The sequence below is a fragment of the Dromiciops gliroides genome, chromosome 3 (assembly GCF_019393635.1).
Source record: "Dromiciops gliroides isolate mDroGli1 chromosome 3, mDroGli1.pri, whole genome shotgun sequence".
Lineage (NCBI taxonomy): Eukaryota > Metazoa > Chordata > Mammalia > Microbiotheria > Microbiotheriidae > Dromiciops > Dromiciops gliroides.
This window is the reverse complement of record NC_057863.1, coordinates 338548184-338563940: the sequence shown is the minus strand read 5'-3', so window position 1 is coordinate 338563940 and position 15757 is coordinate 338548184. Positions and strand designations below refer to the sequence as shown.

At 35.4% G+C, this 15757-nt stretch overlaps 1 protein-coding gene across 3 annotated transcripts in view; it reads left to right on the top strand.

Annotated features, from left to right (window-relative positions):
• OSBPL11 (oxysterol binding protein like 11) overlaps positions 1-15757 on the top strand; it is an 89534-nt gene that overhangs the window by 67307 nt on the left and 6470 nt on the right. For all 3 annotated transcript variants that reach the window (XM_043997245.1, XM_043997244.1, XM_043997246.1), the window contains 4 exons: positions 3006-3501; positions 4905-5091; positions 13580-13762; positions 14688-14841. In XM_043997245.1, coding sequence (XP_043853180.1) covers positions 3006-3501; positions 4905-5091; positions 13580-13762; positions 14688-14841 — 1020 coding nt within the window. The remainder of the gene's footprint in view (positions 1-3005; positions 3502-4904; positions 5092-13579; positions 13763-14687; positions 14842-15757) is intronic.

Genomic DNA, 15757 nt, shown 5'->3' with positions numbered 1-15757 from the left:
TTTCCCCCTTACATTGTGGTTTTGATGTTATCACTAGTGTGTAGTTACTAATGACCAAAAATGGGAATGTTTGCTTTCCTCTGATTGTATTCTTTTAATGGCAGTTATGTGTCTCTAACTGTGATAACAGTTAGAAATCAGAATTATATATATATATATATATATACATACACAGGGTGTTCCAAAAGTCTTAGTGCAGTTTTAAATTTTAGTAGCTTAAAAGTGCTCCATTGAGATCTTTAGAGCACTGTAAGTGTGAGATAAGTGTTATTCTACTCTTTTACTTTCTGTTTTTTTAAGATAATCAGTTGGCTTTCTAAAAAATGACTGTTAGAAATCAGAATTTGTTATTTTGGGATTTTTAAAGAAACTAAATTACTTTTAGTCTTTCAACTCTTATTTGTCTTATTTTGGAAATATTTACATAATAGTAGTATAAGAAAAGTTCTGTTATAGAAATGAAGATGGCTAAAGTCAAGAAAGGTCAAGAAAATTGTTTGATATTTGCTACTCTATTACATTTGACATATTTAATAGGTTCAGGTTTGTATGGCTCACCTTTCAGAGGCTAATTTCCTTTTTCTAAGTTCCAAACCCACCAGCAGGCCAAAGTAATATTGGGAAAACATCATGACCATCTGTAAAAGCAAACTGTAATAATTAATGACATTTATCTTGCAATTTGAAACTTGTAAAACATTTTACATACATGGATTATTCAGAAACTGAAGCTCATAGAGGTGGTGATTTGCCTATAATTATTTTAAAATGATACAATATAGAAGACGCAACACAGATCAATGTCTTGTTAAACTTCAGTTGTTTTTGAACCCTATATAATCTAACTTTTGGTTTTCATTACTCTATTTTAAAGAACATCCCTTGACCATTCTTTTTATTTACAAATCCTTTGACTATCCAGAGTTCCTAGAGTTTTAGATATTCAAAACTCCAACTTACCTTCTTGGCACTTGAAATTAAAATACCTCTATAGCCTTTCTTTTGTTTCTGTCTGTGATCCCTCTAACCAAAAACTTTATTTGTGACTTATTTTTGCTATTCTCAGGGAAGGCCATATTTTCATGCAACCTGAATACAGATACGTGTGTGTGTGTGTGTGTGTGTGTGTTTCTTTGGCACTTTACCATCAGAAAAGTGAAAGGTTGTGGTTGCACTTGCTAAATTTCCTACTGATTTCCTCTTGACTCTTTTTTTTCTAATCAGGAGATTTTTTTTCCCATCTGACCCCTTTTGCCCTGCCCTATGATTCTTGGAGTTGATATTATATCTTACTTTGCATGAAATATTTGATATAATCTACTACCTAATCTACAAGGCTTTTCTATGCTTCTAGAGCCTAGTTTCTAGAACCTGATTGGTTTGGTGGTTGTTTTTTTTTAATTACCTGCTTGTTTTTCAAGTGGTTTTGGACTATCCTTCCCCTTTTTAAAATAAGTTTTTATTGATATTTTCTATTACATCACCATAGTATCCCATGTATCCTTCTCCATCTCCTTCCCAGAAAGCCATCCCATATGACAAATAGTATTTTTAGTGTAAAAAAATTATTATTAATAAGTATATCCAACCTGAAAATATAATTTTGGATTTATGAAAAATAATGATTATATGAAAAATTATAAGCTTAGAGAATATAATTGGGCCATAAGTCCCTTCATGGTCGCCATTCAAATGTAGGATATTTTTGATGACTCGAGCTAATTTGGGGGCTAATCTGACTGGAGGACTAATCTGGGACTGTTGACTCACTGGCTATCTGACTGCTGTTAATTTAATGTGGGCCGTTTATAAAGTTCCACCACACTGCTCCACTCCCAAATTGATAAGCAAAATATTAAGAAGCCTCTTAACTAAATAATCAAAGCAGAGTTTATTTATGAGATACTATTTAAAATTAAGAATACAGAGAAATAAAATGTACAACATGACTGCATTGCAGTGTGTCTCTTTCCACTGCGTCTCAACCTTTTTTTTAATACAATAAGGGCCTTAGCAGCCTCTTGCCTCAGGGCACTCAGGTCCTTTATTCTAACTCTGAGCCCCTTTCACTTTGTAAATCCCCCTGCTTCTAACTTTCCTCTCCTTACTGCCATGGCTGAACCCCCGTGTTTCTCTCTCACCGACCTTCTCTCTGTCTGTCTGCTCCATCAGTCTGCCCTTCGGCTTCTCTTTGCTCTGCTCCTAGTCCTTCTTGTCTTCTCCTGCATCCTTTTAGCCCCCTGTCTGTCTTCTCCAACCTTTGCCGTCTTGTCAGCTGCACCTTGACCTCTTCTCCACCTCTCGTCTCCTCCCAAGTCTAACCCCCAGCTCTATACATATCTTTTTTTCTCTACTCAAATCTCTGAGCTTCTTGCACCCACACACCACACTAATCCGCTAGCCAGGGTTGTGACTGGGGCTGCGGGCATGGTGCCTCAGCACAGGCTACCTGGGATCTTTTGGATAGCTCCGCTCAGGTTGGAGGGAGCTGGAGGCTCCCCCCCCCCCCAGCTGTCTGACCTGGTGTCTCATACTGCCCATGGGGCTTTTTGGCTCAGCTGAAGCAGAGGGGGAAGGGCACCAGCACCTCCCACACAGAAGAGACCCTGAGGGCCCAAGGCTTTCTAATCTCAGCCCAAAGGTAGGGTCCCCAAATCAAAATAAATTTCCACATTAGAGAAGAAAAAGGCAGCACAACTGATCTGTACATTGAAAAAGTTAAAAAGCATGTGCAGTGTGTAATACCTGTGGACCTCTCACCTCTATGAAAGGTTGGGAGTATCTTCTCATCTCTTCATTTGTGTCTGGTTTGATCTTTATTATTTTGTTATATTTACTTTTTATTTTTCTGGTGTGTGGTGGGGTTTTTTCTCTTTTTATATTGTTCTAGTCACTTTTTAAAAAAACATTTAAATAGATTAATTTTCAAATGCAAATATGCATGATTTCTACACATAAAGATTAGCTTTGTCCTTATTAGATTTTTTTGTTGTTGTTGGTTTCAGGTGGTTCTTCCTACCTTTATTCTAGAGAAACGTTCTTTGCTAGAGATGTATGCAGACTTCATGTCTCATCCAGACCTCTTCATATCTATCACCAATGGAACTACTGCTGAAGACAGGATGATCCGTTTTGTAGAGTACTATCTTACTTCATTTCATGAAGGCCGTAAGGGAGCTATTGCAAAGAAACCCTACAATCCCATCATTGGAGAAACATTTCACTGCTCCTGGAGGATGCCGAAGAGTGATGTAGCATCCAGCATGAGTGCCAGCTCTTCCTCCCAGGCAATCTCAGCTCAGGCTGCTCTGCCAGAGCCTGTGAGCCAGGTGGAATCAGACTGTTACACTGTCAGATTTGTTGCTGAGCAGGTGTCTCATCATCCTCCAGTCTCAGGATTTTATGCAGAATGTGCAGAGAGGAAGATGTGTGTAAATGCTCACGTTTGGACTAAAAGCAAATTCTTGGGAATGTCAATAGGAGTGACAATGGTTGGAGAAGGTAGGTAGAAAAAGTATTATTTGAGGAAGAAAGTATATATGTTATAATAAAAAATACTAGATAGATAAATTAAAATTAATTATGAAGTGGAAGGAAAAAAATTGGCAGCACTTAGTTCAAAGGGTATTCCATGTGATTGTGGGAAGAGGATACTGATAAATTTCTAAAAATCCATACATTTTTAAAGTATTTTGTACTTTTGTTCTATATCAGTATATGAAGGGGGACAGGGGCTGAGCATGATGAGCTGATATTTGATCAAGAATACAAAATTAAAAAAAAAAATTTTAAATTAACAAAAAACCAGAAAGAATACAAAAATACCCACAAGACTTTTGACAAATTTATTGAAAAGTGTAACACAGCTATTCACTGGTTAAAAAAGAACCAGCCTGTTTTTGCTCAACATTTTGTTCCAAATTTAAACTTGCTAGACATACATGATTTGAGTCTATGGTTCACTTTGAAATTCTGTTATTTTTATTTTGGAGAAGGTATTTGATTCCTTATTTCTATAAAATGGAGATAATAATAATACATACTTCAGCTCCCTCCAAGGTTGTAAAAATCAGAAAAATTCCATGTGAAAGTGTTTTGTAAAGCACAAAACACCAAACAAAATAAATTGTGATTGCCAAATACTCTGATATGGGAATATCAGCAATTGTCAAAACCTATCGAATATTAATTTATATTTATAGTACAAGCTAGTACAAGATAGGAAAGTTATTTATCCTTCTTTTTCATTATTAAAAATGCTAAGGGTTGTATCATCCAGAGCACTGATTTTAGGATTTTCAGACTACATTATTTTCTTATGCTTAAAAAAAAAATCAGCAAAATAGCTGAGGTCTGGAGTCAATGGCTTAGTAACATTAGACTTCCCTTAGACGGAGGGAATATGGTAGCATAGATTTTCCTCAAACTAGTGGTTGTCAGAATTGATTAGTAGTCATTGAATCCTTAGAGTTTTACTCTATAACATGATAGAGCTTCACTTTATAACATGATCCAAGAAAGCATGCAATTTTGTATAAAACTGTTCTGCTTTGGATACCCTAAGGGAGTTTTTACTGGAAGCAATGTTAGGACCTTATTAAAACTTTATTTGATTTATAATATTCTTTGTGGCATGTACCTCAGGAATACTGTTATGGCAAGATTACAGTTTTGTGATAAAAACAACCAGAGTTCACTGGGGTTTTTCGTTGTTGTTATTTATTTGTTTTTAGAAAATTTTTAACGCATACTATTTAGGAGTTCACCCCAAGTTATATGTATATTGAACAAAAGGTAGCCGTGGTTTTTAATTATAACACAGGAAAAGAAAAGCAATATGATTCTATTTATTTTGACTATCTTTATAATTTTTGCTGAAAGTGTTACCCATAATTACGTTTCAGGTATTCTTAATCTCTTGGAACATGGAGAGGAGTACACATTTTCCCTGCCATGTGCATATGCCCGATCAATTTTAACTGTTCCTTGGGTGGAATTGGGTGGAAAAGTCAATGTCAACTGTGCAAAGACTGGATATTCAGCTAGCATCACTTTTCATACTAAGCCATTCTATGGTGGCAAACTGCACCGGTAAGGGCAATTTTATATTATTTGATTTCTTTTATGTGATTTTTCTATGTGATAACACCATTATTATAGTAATTGTTATAATAATTAATAATGTTCACAATTATTAATAGTTATTCATGATGTTGATAATTACATGTCTTTTGTGTTTATCATGTTTGTGTGGGTTTTTTTAATCTTTAGATTTATAGTTCACTAAATCCATCAAGACTCTTAAAAAACATTCTTCAGCCTTTGAGCGCCTAGGTAGAACATCTGTCTCGTAAGAATTTCCCTTAAGAGAAGAGGAAATTCCAGATAGAAGCTGGAATTGCTAGCAAGAAGTAAGAGAAATAAGTAATCTATGGCCCAATTTATTAACTCAGGATGCTCATATTTAGATACAAAACATAGAATGTGGTTTAACAACTCTCACTGTAATTTGAGTTATTGCTACATAAAGGCAGCTCAGTGGTGCAGTGGATATAGCATCAAACCTAGAGTCAGGAAGACTTGAGTTCAAATTGAGCCTCAAACACATACTAGCTGTATAAACCTGGGCAAGTCACATAACCCTCTTTACCTAAGTTTCCTCATCTGTAAAATGAATTGGAGAAGGAAATTACAAACCATCCAGTATATTTGCCCCAAAAAATCCCTAAATGGGGTCATGAAGAGTTGAACATGACTGAAAAGCCTTTGAAGTTTTTGAATAGGAAATTAGGGAAAAGAGTGATTGATTATATGCATCACTATGGAAGGATCAGTTTGTCCTTCTTGACTAGTGGACAGATCCCATCATCTTTCAGGGCAAAAGTAGAGAATGGAGTCAGATAAACACCATTCTCTATAATGGCGTTCATTCCTCATAAGAATTAGTTTCACTCATGAAGCTAAAGAAATCACTATTTCTTGCTCTAATCTAATTTTGCCATACATTGATATTGGCTCTCTCTTGAACCACATGCTGCTTAAAGAACTGCTCTTATGAGCTCTTTGCTACTTGTCAATGGACTGGAAACATAACAATTGTTTCTAAGAGAACTGTAAAGATAGTTTTTACTCATAATGTTCAGACATCCTAATTTGGTGTTTAATTCCACCCTGCATTTTCAGCCTCATCTCATACTATTCCTTTTCATGTATTCAACACCTCAGCCATATTTGTTGTTTGATATCACCTATACATATCCTGCATTTTCCTGCCTGTCCTGGAATACCTAAAATCAAATCTCACTTAGGAATCCTTCCTTGATCACCCCAATTCATTAATGACCTCACATAGTACTTTATTTGAATACTACATGCATGTATCATATGCAATTTTACATTATAGCTATTTGTATAGTAGATGGTTGACCAGTAAACATTTATTAAGTGCCCACTATGTGCTAGGCATTGTAATAGACATTGTGGTGAGATACAAAGACAAAAATTAAATCATCTCTAGCTTCAAGGAGTTTGCTTTTGTTTTTATCTTTTTTAAATTATCCATTTATTTTTATAAGTATTTATCTTTCCCGCTGAGCCCCCCACCTATTGAACAGTTTTTTAAAATAAAAAATAAAACCCTCATGACTGCACAATCCAGCAAAGAAATTTGTTTGCCATGTCCAAAAATGTATTTCTCATTTTGCATTTTGTCTTTTTTAATAAGCATTTTTGTTTAAAGTTTTGAGTTCCAAAGAGAAGATTAAGATTGATCCTATATGATTTTCTTATTGATCCTATTTACAAATAATTGATTTTGTCCTGTAACTGCTTAAGTCATGGTTCTTTGTCTCTGAACTTAGTTCAGAGTTCAACTGGCTTGTAATAGTTAAGTTTAGAAATCCAGTTCTCTTGCCCCAAGGAATTTAACAGACCTTGGAGAATGCATGTGAATACAATGGGAGTTTAGGCCTGATATTTTTACTCCACCAAGCTGTTCTTCACGATGTCTGGTTTGCTGTCCAAAAGTCTGGACTACTAATTCTCACCTGCTCTCAGACAATGAGCACTTCTTAGTCTCACAAGAGAAGAAGGGGTTGTCATTTCTAGCCCCCATTACCAAACTTCCAACCAATCATGTGTTCCCTGAATCTCAGCTCTGTAATCAATCATGTTGCCCTAATCCTATGATGCCATCTACCTTGTTTTGTAATCCTCAAAACCTATTAAAAAGGAACTGCCCTTTTTCTCAGGGTGTTTGTCATGAGTGGAGGCAAGTCATTATTGATCCATTTGTTGACAGGTACCGTGCTCCTGCTAATAAATGTTATCTTGCTTGGAGATCTGCCTCAATTTGCCCTTTTGTTAAAAGTTCAAATAGGACAGGAGGCATATTAATAGTTTGGGAAGATCAAAAAAGGCCTCTTGTAGGAGGCCACAGTTGAACTGATCTTTGAAGGAAACTAGTGATCTCAAAGATGAAAAAGTGAGGAACAAATGCTTTCTAGGCATAGGGAACAGCCTGTTCAGAATAATTGAAATGGGAGATGGAATGAGGAACAAAAGGAAGAGGCAGTTTGGGTAGACCATAAAGTTCTTGAAGGGGAAGAATGGTTAATAAGCTCAGAAATGTTGAAATCAAGTTGTGAATGGTTTTAAATACCAAACAGATGATTTTGTATTTGATACTAGAGGGAGCCAGTAGAATATATTGAGCAAGTGATATAGTCAAACTTTTATTTGAGGTGTATCACTTTGGTAGCTGTGTGGAGAATGGATGGGAAAAAGGAGAGACTGGAAGCAAGAAATAAGAAACCAATAAGAAAGCTCTTGCAATAGCTTGGACAAGAGGTGACAAGAGTTTTGATTAGGGTGATGGCATTCTGAGTAGAGAGATGAGAAATTTTATAGAGATATAATTGACAAGTCTTGACTTGATTGTATATGAAATAAAGAGTAAAAATAAAATTAATAATTAAAAAAGAGTAAAAATAATTACTCCAAGATGGTAAGTGAACCTGGAAGGATGATGGTGCCCTCAACCAAAATCAGAAAGTTCAGGTGGCAAGATAATGAGTTCTCTTTTTTTATATATTGAGATAGATACTTGTTGGATATCAGGTTTGAAAGATCCAGTAGAGTGTTGGTGATACAGGAAGAGTTAATGACAGGGAAGAGAGATATAGGATGGTAATTCAAGAGGAGGTTAGGGTCAAAAGAAGGACTTGAAATTTTTTTTTAAATCATAAGAGTATTTTATTATTTTCTAGTTACATATAAAGATAGTTTTCAACATTTGTTTTCATAAGATTTTTAGTTCCAAATTTTTCTCCCTCCCTCTCTTCCCTCCCCCCTCCCAAGACAGAAAGCAATCTGATATAGATTATAAATGTATTATCACATTAAACATATTTCTGCATGAGTCATGTTGTGAAAGAAGTATCAGAACAAAAGGGAAAAACCTTTAAAAAAGAAAAAAACAACAAAAGTAGAAACAGTATGGTTCAATTAGCACTCAGAATCCACAATTCTTTTAAGAAGGGCTTTTTTTTTTTTTTTAATGATGGGGACATCTGAGTATGTTTTTAGCCATAGATGATCCTGAAGATACTAAGATTGATGATTGGGAGGAACTGGAGACAATGATGATTATTGAGGCAATCTACTTGAGGAGAAGGAATCAAGGGTATACAGGGTGCAGTATTGTGGATATGCAAGTGTGTTGGTATTGTGGATAGAGTGCTGGTTCTAGAGTCAGAGAACCTAGAAGTTTTAAATCTCACCTCCTGAAACCTACTCTTGCGACTTTGGGTGGGTCACTTAACATTTCCAGCTATCAGTTTCCTCATCTGTAGGGTCAGGGGGATGGACCAGATGATCTCCAAGATCCCTTTCAGCTCTAAATTGATCTTATAATCCTTACTAGAGTGATTATTCTTGGTGAATAGAAAGAAGGGCTATCTCTTTGTCAAAGAATGGAATAAAGAAGGAGAAAATGGGGGATGATGTAAAGATGTTTTGAAAAACAGAATAGAGAAGGGGGAACTCTTGTTAAACTTCCTATTTTCTTAGTAAAATATGAAGTTGTGTCCCTGGTAAGGGTGTGGGTGAACTAGTATGAAAGACTTGAGACAGATGAAAATTTGTTACAATTACTTTGGGGAATATGGAGATAGGGAATCAGGGAGGAATAAAAGAATTACCTTGCTATACTGAAGGCCCAGATTATTGTCATAGACCTAGCCACTACAAATTTGGAAAAGTTTTACTTTTTCCATCACTGTTCAGTAGGAAGTGGCATGCTAGGCATAATCCAGTGATGGAGTTAGACAAGGCAAAGATGATAGAGGCATGAAAAATTGAGGCAATAAGTTTTCAGAAATGACCAGTGATTGGGGCAGCTAGGTGGCGCAGTGGATAGAGTACCGGTTCTGGAGTCAGGAGTACCTGAGTTCAAATCTGGCCTCAGACACTTAACACTTACTAGCTGTGTGACCCTGGGCAAGTCACTTAACCCCAATTGCCTCACTAAAACAAAATAAAACAAACAAAAAAAAGAATTCTTAAAAAAAAAAAAAAAAGAAATGACCAGTGATTAGTTCAAAGGGAGGAAGAAGTGGGGGTGGACAATAGTTTGATAATGATAGAGATGCCAAAGAAAAAGGATAAAATGATCATAATAAAAATATCTTTTAAATATACAGAAGGAAACAAAAAAGAATTTACAACTATGTTAAATTTAGCTTATACCTTAAAGATAACCCCTATGTAACAGAAGTTCATGGTCTAATATGTAATTCTCCTTTTTGTTCTTTGTAGTTTGAATTAGTTATGACTTTTAATTCTATAGTTTAAAATTTCCAAAGAGGAAAGAAATTAAAATCACTGAGGTTAGGGAGAGGAGAGGACAGAACAGTACAGTATAGCATCAAACGGTTTAAGAGTCAAGATTTAAAAGGGAGAAAAGTGGCAGGGATGATGACCTTGTAGAATACTGAGAGGTGACAAGACTGGAGGTAACAGTGGAAATAAAAAATAGGTTTCAGGAGAAGTGAGTCATTAAGGAGAAATATAATGATAACCTGAATTAGAAAACCATTTTTAGTGACTGATCCCCTGAAGACAAATATGATAGCAACTATTAGATTGGCCTTTTCATGTCTTCAGAGAAGAGTAGTACTTCTGGAAAGAGTAGTTTTGTTCACATAACATGTGCTCCTGCTTACCCATTTCCTCATAAAATCAATTAGCTTATACTATTCTATAAGTATGTGGTGGTTTTGTTAACTACAGTCAAATAGTTATGTGTAAAGAAGTGCTATAGAGAGAACTACAATGTCAAGTTTTCAAAAGCCAAGCCTTTTAATAGTGAATGGTATTGGTATATTTCTTTCTGGTTATGAACACTGTGAAGACTTTGCAAATTTTTCAATTATTTTTTTTCAATTATCGAAAGAAAGAAAACAATTGCAAATATACACATTCAAGAAAAACAAATTCCCATTACTGGCCAATGTCCAAAAATGTATGTCTCATCCTAATATATTTAACATACCACCCCTATAAGCAGGTGGGCAGCAGTCTTTATTGATATTCTGGAATCATGGTTGATTACTGCTTTGATCAGAATTTTTAAGTCCTTCAAAATTGTTAATTTTTACAATGTTGTTATTGCATAAATTGTTTCCTTGGTTCTGCTTACTTTACTTTGTATCAATTCACATAAATCTTTTCAGGTTTCTCTGAAGCCATCGCTGTCTTCCATTATATTCATTTGCCATAGTTTGTTCAGCCATTCACCAGTTGATGGCTTCAGAGAAAGGATGACTTGGAATAGAGAGAAAACAGAAAGTATGACCTTTAAGAGAGCAAATGAATTAAGAAATGGGGATGGTAACCAGATTTTAAGGAGTTAAGTAACCAGTGGGTGATGAAGTGAAGAAATTGGGTACAGAGAACTTTTCCCATAAGATTGACCACAAACTTGGAAGAAAGGGCAATAGCTGAATAGAGTAAAAGACAAAGGAAAGTGGCTTTCATTGTTTTTGTTTGTTTGTTTGTTTTAGTGTTAGAGAAATCCAAAAATGTTTTTAGGCAAATGAGAAAGAGTTGGTAATGAGGAAAAGATTGAAAATATAGTTGTTGGAGCAAGGACCCGCAAGGAGAGTGAGGGAAAGCATTCAGGAGCACAGGTAGAAGGGAGCAGCTTCAGGGAAGAGTAAGGGAGGGATACCCCTTTTCTTGTGGCAGGAGGGAAGGATAGAATAGATGACAATACAGAGACATTTGTAGGTATGGAGGACAGGATTTGAGATAATCTAGATCTCAATAAAGTGATAGTCTAAATATACTACTGTAAGTGTTAGAAATGTATTTGCAATTAGGAACTTGAGGAGGAAGAAAAGGATTTCTAGTAATTACCATAGGAAATGAAATTGAAAGTTACTAAGAAGAGAATAGAAAGATTCAGTTGATGGTGAAGGGGACAGCTAAGATTGCATACCATATTTCTAAAAATTGCAGTTGGTTTTTACACCAGCACCATGAAGGTAGGAAGGGATTAAAACATTTTTTTAAACATTTTTATTTAAAGTTTTTAATTCCAAATTTTGTTCCTCAGTCTCCTCCCCTCTCCCTAAGATGGTAAGCAATCAGATATAGGTTATACATGGGCAATTATGTCTAACATTTCCATGTTAGTCATTTTGTACAAGAAGACTCAAAGAATAGAGGACTTAAATCACTGTTTTCTGATTCTGAAGCCAGTGCTTTTTTTTACTATACTATAATTCCTTTTTCACCCACAAAATAAAGAGAAGAATACTTGTACTACCTACCTCAGAAGATTGTTATAAGGACCAAATGAGATGATTTTTCTAAGACCCTTTATTATTTATTAAGACCATGAGTTGAGTAGGAAAGAATGTCAGAATGAATAACACTGAAGAGTATATTATGGAGAGGAATAAAAACCACTATAGAAGTTAGTTTATCTTTTAAATCTGGCCTCCTCGGCACTTTAAATATAGTTTTGAGCGTATGTGGAGTTGGAAGAGAAAGATGAGTGTTAAATATCACCTTATATCCAGTTAGGCTACATAAAGGAGATGGAATTTCAAGGAAAGGAGGAAGATTGGCAAGCTAATTCAAAGGGGATATGTAGAATGCAACTTGAGTACATGCAGTCAGTACAGACATAGAAAAGTAATCATTTATGTTCATGTGCAAAAAACCTAAATCTTAGTGTAAGACTGTCTCTTTAGCCCATATTTTACCCTTAAACAGACTACACCTACATTCCTACTCCTCTTTAGCTGGTACATTTTTATTTACTTGGAGCTTTTCTCACACAAAAGAAAGTTAAAACAATGCCAGAGGATAAATTACCCTTGCCCTGGGATTAGCTCACATTTTTATCTGACTACATAGATTCAGGTCCAATGCCTGCCTCAACCACAGTCTCCCTTTTTCTCCTGCCATATTCTCCTGGTTCCCAGATGCCGAGTATAGGCAACTGATAACCTGAACTTCTTGTATCCATGTTGAGGTCTTGGTTCCTGGACCTTTGACTTACTTCTGGTTAGATAGCCTGGTCTCTTCTTTGACCTTCTGGTTCCTGAATATCTCAGCTTGCTCCTGATCATTTCATTCAGCACTCATTAAACAAATACTTGCTAAATGCCAACTATGGATGAAAGACCATGGACATATAAAGATACATAAAGCATGATCGTTCCCTACAAGGAGCCCACAATAGAATAGCTTAGTAATCTTATACAAGTAATAACATGGACTTTTTGACCAATAGCTTAGCTTTTTTAAAGACCAAATCTTAGCTTTTGGATGCCCTGCTAGTTAACTTCAGACCTACTGGAGTCTTAAAACCTGACTTGCCAAACTCAGATTCCTACATAGACCATTTTTGGTCCTAATTTCATGTCTCACTCGAGCCTGTTGCCTCTGTCTTGCTAGGTAACATGAAAAAAAAATGATTAGATCTGCTCCTATTCCTAGCACTCATTTGATCTACATCCTGCCTACTTACAGATAGGCAGGCCAGATAAATCTCCATTAATTTTTGAACGGCTAGCCTTATTCCATCTCTGTATTTGGATCCTGGCACTAGCTTATCTGTTTTTATCTGAAATAGGCATTCAAAGTTGTTTTTTTTTAAATGAATAAAAAAATGTAATATCAAGAAATCAAAGTAGAATACACCTAACTTAATGTTTTCAGGCAAACCTAAACCATACTATATCATGAGATCAGAGAGAAATAAGAACAAAATATGCTGTCATTTCTGAATAGCTAAATAGTGTTTGATTATAAAAGCATTGTCTTAGGCCCTGTGTTCATTTTCATAACTATGATTTGTATATAACTTACTTAGTGGGTCAAAAATTTTTCAGTGAAGAGACCACAGGATGCTGTTTTTTCTTCTCCCTTGGGAGCCAGACAGACTGACAAATTGAGATGAATTAAATAGCCGATTTAAACAATTCATAGGAAGTTTCAATTTCAGAATTCAAAGACTTGAGATTAATACCACTTACTAAGTTGTGCCTTTTCTCACTGTCTCTAGGGTTACAGCTGAAGTAAAACATAATACTTCTAATACTGTGGTATGCAGAGTGCAAGGGGAATGGAATAGTATCCTTGAGTTCACTTACAGCAATGGAGAGACAAAGTATGTGGACTTGACTAAATTATCTGTGACCAAAAAAAGAGTACGGCCCTTGGAGAAGCAGGGGCCTTTTGAATCTAGGTAAGTCATCTTGGTATAGTGGGAGGAGTTCTAGTCAGGATTTAGAAAACCTGGGTTCTAGTCTCAGTTCTTGAATTGACTTCTGACCTTGGACAAATGATGAAATGCCTTTTGGCCTCACTTTCCTCATATATAAAATCAGAAGGTTGGACTAGATGACCAAAATTATAATTCCAAGTGACATTCAATTAAATGGCTTATTACAAAAATCAAGTCTCTAAATGAAAGTCCAGATATTCTCAGGTCCAGTGTTCTCAGGCTTAATCCTGTTTTAACAAGCATATATATACTCCTGAACTTGTAGAAACCAAGCAGAACACATTGCTATTAAAATTAATTTAGTATGTATGCTCCCCAAATTAATTTTAAAGTGTTTAATCCCTGTTGCATAGCAGCCTGTGAAAGTAGTTATAAATATAGACATAATAGTACTCTTGCCCAATCAAAAATACTGCTTACAATGTCGCATATTGCATTCCTTATCAGATGCAGTTACTGTATTAGTTGGTTTTTCTTTGTTTTGAGAAAGATCTCTTTGGAGAGTGAGAGAGGAAAGTGAATGTGATGTTTTAAAAAAGCATCCATAACAGTTATTTTTCCATTTCAGGCCTGAAATTATAGATCTTGTTTAGAAAAGCAAATAGAACTGGTTTAGAAAAAGTTGCCATAGGGGCAACTAGGTGACACAGTGAATAAAGCACCTGCCCTGGATTCAGGAGGACCTGAGTTCAAATCCAGCCTCAGACACTTGACACTTAATAGCTGTGTGACCCTGGACAATTCACTTAACCCTTATTGCCCTGCAAAAAAAAAAAAAAAGAAAAGAAAAAGTTACCATCATTTGAAACACAATCAAATTTATCTCAAGGTTTTGTTTCTAAAAGTTCTTGTAAAATGTAAAAAATAACCAAATGTCTTATTGCAGACGACTATGGCAAAATGTCACAGAGTCTCTGAGGGATTCTGAAATTGATAAGGCAACAGAACATAAACGAGCCCTAGAAGAGCGGCAACGGAGTGAAGAGAGACATCGTGCTGAGACAGGCACACAGTGGCAAACCAAATATTTTATCAAAGAGGTAGGTTTCATTCATTCTTATACTGACTCTTATCTACTTGATAAGTTTTGCTTGTTGATCATTTGCTGCCTTACTGTCTCACAAATCTATTTTTCAAAACCAGCCCAGTTTAACCAGCCTTTGTTTTTCATTCCAGTTTGTCATAAAAAGACCCAAAGGTTTTCATTGACAACTGTGATCTCATTAATGCTTGAGTTTAAAATAAACTTAGCTAGTGGTGTAAGTGGCTATTTAAAAAATTAAGTTTTGCAAACCATAAAAGGCTATGTAATATCAGTTATTATTAACTAGGAAGATGAATAACTGTCAACATTTTTAGTATGTATCCTACATAGATGAATCAAAGTAAAGGTCTGGGAATTGCCTCTCGTATCCTGAGAATATTAAATACCATCATAGGTTCTTGTCTCTTCTTTTTGCATCAGTTACAATGAATGGGGTTCTAGAACAATAGAAGAAAAACTATGTGATTCATGATACATAAGCAAAATGGCAAATAAACATGACACATGATGTCAGCTATCCTCATCAGCTCCTTACTGCATTAAAAAAAAAATAAAAGCCTTGTATTTTAAAAAAATGTTAACCCAGTGTTAAATTGCATTAATAGAATTATAGATGCCCACCAAAGCCCATTGCCCTCTACACTAGTCAGACCCTAACTAGACTATTATGTTCAGTTATAGGTATGGCATTTTAAAGAGGATATTGACAAACATTTCACCATTGGATGGTGAAAGGTCCCAAATATATAGCATGTGACAGATCATTGAAGGAGGTATTTTACCTAAAAAAGATAAAACAAAAAAGAGTCATAACTACCTCAATTCAAATAGATGAAGTTATATATAAAAGGGAGAACTGGCGCAACAGCTGGAAGTTAACATTAGGCAAATCATAGTACAAAAACTCTGAT